The 5000-nt window shown below is 34.6% G+C and overlaps 1 protein-coding gene across 2 annotated transcripts in view; it reads left to right on the forward strand.

The window, feature by feature from the left end:
- LOC115216486 (transient receptor potential cation channel subfamily A member 1-like) overlaps positions 1-5000 on the forward strand; it is a 143069-nt gene that overhangs the window by 102849 nt on the left and 35220 nt on the right. For both annotated transcript variants that reach the window (XM_036506704.1, XM_036506706.1), the window contains 2 exons: positions 1042-1208; positions 3461-3545. In XM_036506704.1, coding sequence (XP_036362597.1) covers positions 1042-1208; positions 3461-3545 — 252 coding nt within the window. The remainder of the gene's footprint in view (positions 1-1041; positions 1209-3460; positions 3546-5000) is intronic.

Genomic DNA, 5000 nt, shown 5'->3' on the forward strand with positions numbered 1-5000 from the left:
CAAACTCGGAAATGTCAGACGGTCCTGTCCAAGATGCGCATGCAGAACGAAATCGTTCTGCATGCGCTCCTTCAATGTCCGACTATGACTGACTTGTAGATTCATGTAAAACAGCAACTGTTGCGTGTGAGGTGGACCCGGCTGTTCGGCAAGTCTATGGTGATGCTTGCCCTCGTCCACTTGTCTGGCTAAAGACAGAAAGAGAAGGTAGTTTTCCTCTGTTTGATTGCTATAGCGAAGTTTTATGGTGGACGTGGTTGATTGATATGAGGACAGGGACTTTCCTCTTTGATAGAGTTCTTGTCGTCCTCAAGTTTCATTCGAGATGGCAGGTGAAAGTGGAAATAGAGGTTCTGTCCTCGAATGAATTTATCGAAATGTACGTAATAGTTGAGAAAATGGTAAGAGTGGATGGCACCATTCATAAGTATAGACCTATAAGCTGGAGAGCAAAATTATTGTTCGGGGAGATCTTGTATAAGGAGTTTCTTCAAATGACCCAAGAGATCTTTCTATATCACTAGGATTGCATCATCATCATCTACATTTTTGAGACTATACCATCTGTATTTATGTTTCTTTTTTAATCATTCGATTCATTGTAAATTCCCACATCCTACTGTATCTCCCATCCGTCGCTCTGATGGCAAATAAAAGATATTATCATCATCATTATTATTAAGAAGGCGGTGAATTGGCAGAATTGTTAGCACGCCGGGTGAAATACTTAACAGTATTTCGTCTGCCGCTACGTTCTGAGTGCAAATTCCGCCGGTGTCGACTTTGCATTTCATCCTTTCGGGGTCGGTAGGGGTCGATGTAATCCTCCAAATTTGACGCCCTGAGTTTCCAGAAGAAAGGATTATTATTATTATTATTATTATTATTATATTATTATTATTATTATTATTATTATTATTATTATTATTATTATTATTATTATTATTATTATTATTATCATTATTATTATAGTTGTTGTTGTTGTTGTTGCTAATGAATATTTTTTGCAACATTATATATTCTTACCTATCCCCCATCAAGGAAACGGCTCTGCATTTATCAGCGAAAAACGGCCACACTACAGCAGTGTGTTTACTACTCTCGTGTAAGGCGAAGATACTCAAAGATAGAAAGAAGATGACATTTTACGACCATATTCTAGAAATGAAAAGTTTCGAAGTGGCGCAGGCTGTAATTGAACATCAGAGGTAAATAAATGTTTGCAAAGAATTGGAAAGATGGTTGTTGTATGTTGTTAGTTTCTTATAGTTTGTTTCTAATGACCGTGATAACCGTGATGATAGTAATCTTTGCGTCGTCGTCGCTTTATCTGTGACAATGATACTGCTGGTGATAATGTTGCCATTAGTAATGTTACTAGTACTGGTGCTGTTGTTGTTGTCGTTGCCACTGTTGCTGCTGTGTTGTTGTTGCTGTTGTTATTGTTTTTACTGTTGTTGCTGTTGTTTATCCCCATATTTCAGTTCTGATCCAGCCGTGACAATCCAAAAATTTTTCGTCACCAACCCATTCTCAAGTATTTATGCCTGTAATGGTATTGTAATGCAATATAGTATTCTGTGGTATAATTAAAGTATCAAACATCGAGAAAAATTTTTTATAGACGACTGTGTAAATGGAGGAAGATTTCACATCTATTTCTAGTAGACAGAATGGTCGTACTGAAACTTCCTCCTGATATCGCTGCCGTTCTCCATAAATAACGTTGAGAGTGGTAGTGTTGGTGGGAGATAGTAGTAGTAGTAGTAGTAGTAGTAGTAGTAGTAGTATAACATGTAGGTTAACAGAAGTAAGCTTAACCGTCGTAAAAAATGACAGTAAATTGTCCTTAAATATATATATATATATATATATATATATATATATATATAATTTATTTGGAAATGGATGCGTGGCGTTCTATCATATAATGATGTAAATAATATATATATGTGCATATATACATACATATATGTACATACTTACATAGATATGTATATACATATGCATATGTAGGCACAGGACGTCACAGAACGTAAACAACAAGAAATACGAAAACAGGATGAAAAGCGAAATACGAAAACATGGAATATGAACTTTTGTTCGAACAACAAACGAATCAAATGGAAAACAAGACAAGTAACAAGACAAGCAACATGATTTGTCGGCTGCTTTATTCCGTATTTCGTAGAGCAATTCACGACAAGATACGCCTTCGAGAAAACAGTTGCTCTCGCAGAGAAAATTAAATAAAATTTGAGATTTTGCAGTGGTTCAAAATTGCTAACAAAAACGGGACAGTGAAAACAAACAGGAAGGGTTGCTAAGCCTAAACGAGGTGAGGTGACGAACGTGGTGGAACAAGCTTGAACAGGAGACAGACAAGAATGCGTCTGATCCCTGCAACTGAATCACAAGGAAAGAAACTCAAGTTAGGGAAGAAAAGAAAGGTGGCCGATGGTCATGTGCGAGCAGCGAGAGAGCAAAGGAGGATGAGTGAGGGAGAGAGAGGGACAGACAGAGAATGGCGAAGGGGAGAGGAAAAGAATTAGAGAAAGGATGAGAGAGAAAAAACGAAAGGAGGAGAAGGGGAGATAAAAAGAATTAGAGAAAGGATGAGAGAGGAAACGAAAGAGTATTAGAGCGGAATAAGTGTCGCAACAAAATTAAGATAAAGCTTACTTGGAAATGGATGCGTAGCGTTCAATCATATAATAATATAAATGATATATATACAGATATGTACATACATATATATCTATATACATACGCATATGTGGGCACAGGACATCACAAAACATAAACAACATGAAATACGAAATACGAATACATGGAATATGAACTTTTTTTCGAACAACGAAAGAAACAAATGGAAAACAAGATAAGCAACATAAAGAACGACCCTTCATCCGTTGTCGGCCATTTTTCTACTCCGTATTTCAAGCAATTCACAACAAGATACGCCTTCGACAAAACAGTTGCTCCCGAAAATAGATGTGGAAACAACACAGAAATAATTTAACACATTTTAATTTAGAAAGAAATTAATAAAATGATTTTTAAAAATTTATATATATATAGAAAATATAAAATATTACCGGTTTCGATGATGAATTTCGTCTTATCAAATGTTAATAAAAATTTGAAATTTGAAGTAAAAACAGTTTGTATTTATCTTCTGTTTGGTGGGTAGAACATGTCTGGAGTTTTCCCGTAAAGTTTTCAATAAATATAGTTTGTTTGTAAATAATTTGGTATAGAGTTCAAGGTGTTAGAGAGAAAGAGAGGGGTGTAGTTGTCTATCTACAAAAATCTATGCGTTCTTGCCGAGGGAATAGCTAAAATGATTATTAATTTGCACTATCAAATATATGTTTACATTGTTTATAAGTTGTGAAAATATGATGATTTTCAACCAATCATGTTACCGTAAAAATCAATCTAATATTATCTTCTTCAGATGGGAGGAGATTATGGCACAACCTTCAGAAATCTACGGTCAAACGATTGTAGGACTCGTTAGAGAACTGCCTGATGTCTGTTTGGTTGGTATATATTTCCAGAATTTCTCTTTTATGATTTATAGCTCAGTTTCGTTTGAAAACAAAATGACCTAAAGTTGTAGATAACTATAAATATTATAAAAGATAGTACAATATAAACTGTTGCGATATTTCGCATGATTGCGATGCGTTCTCGTTACAGATTACAAATATTTCTTGTGTTCTCACAACGAAAATATAATTTATCCTGTTCAAATAATGCGTACTGTGCCTATATTTATGTATAAGTTTTCATGTTCCGATTCTCCAGTTTATCTTTAATTCAAAATGCCATTTGCACATGCGTTATTGCAAGCAGAATCTTAACCACACTGTGAAACAAGAAATTACTATACATTGACTCCGACACAAATAATCATTATACATTGTAAGTGTTGAGACATAGAATAACTACTGAAATACTGATAACAAAGGTATTTGGTTAGTTAAAGCTTTAGAACGTCAGGCAAGATTACTCACGGGAATAAATTATGGCCAATTACACTCTGAATTCAAATCTGATTTCTACGTTGACTTTCGTCTTTCCGGGATCGATAAAATATAGATTCAGCTTGATGTAGTCGATTATACTCCTACCCACAAATTCATCACCTGTAAAAATAACAGGAATCCCTATGTCCTGCCACTGTTTTACAATCCTTTATTGCATCTTTTCAAAAGGTCAACATGTCTTGTTTTATAAGTACAAAACCAGTAAACTAGCGAGCTATGGCAATTTTTATCCCAGGTACGTAACTCCTCTTAGCTTCAATGTAACAATTACATACTTGCTTATACGTCACCGTGCTGAAGAGAGCAACTAGTTTGTACATGTAAAGAGTTCTTTCTGCCATTTGCAGGCGTATTTTGATTTGCAAAGCTCATGAACAATTTGATCGATTAATTTACCATGAAGAATTTAATGTATACATAACAACATAAAAATATATATATTTGGATAGAGCATATCATATGGTAGTAGAATATTATTTTAACTGCTATTTGTAAATTTCGGTATGTGGTGAAGGAAATTTTGCTGAACCCTAATTATAATTATGCTCATAATTATAGGATTTTTGTATAAGTTTACCGATAATGGTTCTTTTAACATACCAAACTACTTGGTAAAATTATTAATTGATTAATTAATTTTACCCTTTATCATTATTGATAATATTTGGATAGAAATAGCTAGATGTGTGTACCTCACGATAGTCGAAGTTAATGGAAGAAAACTCATGGAGTGACTTGCATGTTTATTTGTCTGTGGTGTCTTGTTCCAACTATGCAAATTATATTGAACCTGAGAAACTACATAAGATAAAATACTTTCGAATATAATATTATTACACACATGTGAGTGAGAACACTTCGAGATATTTTTGGTATCTAAATATGTCAGATACTGCGAGCGCTGCTTCTGATTGGTCAATCCATGGTGATAACCCGAGGTCACGG

Source organism: Octopus sinensis, linkage group LG10 (genome assembly GCF_006345805.1).
Source record: "Octopus sinensis linkage group LG10, ASM634580v1, whole genome shotgun sequence".
Taxonomy (NCBI): domain Eukaryota; kingdom Metazoa; phylum Mollusca; class Cephalopoda; order Octopoda; family Octopodidae; genus Octopus; species Octopus sinensis.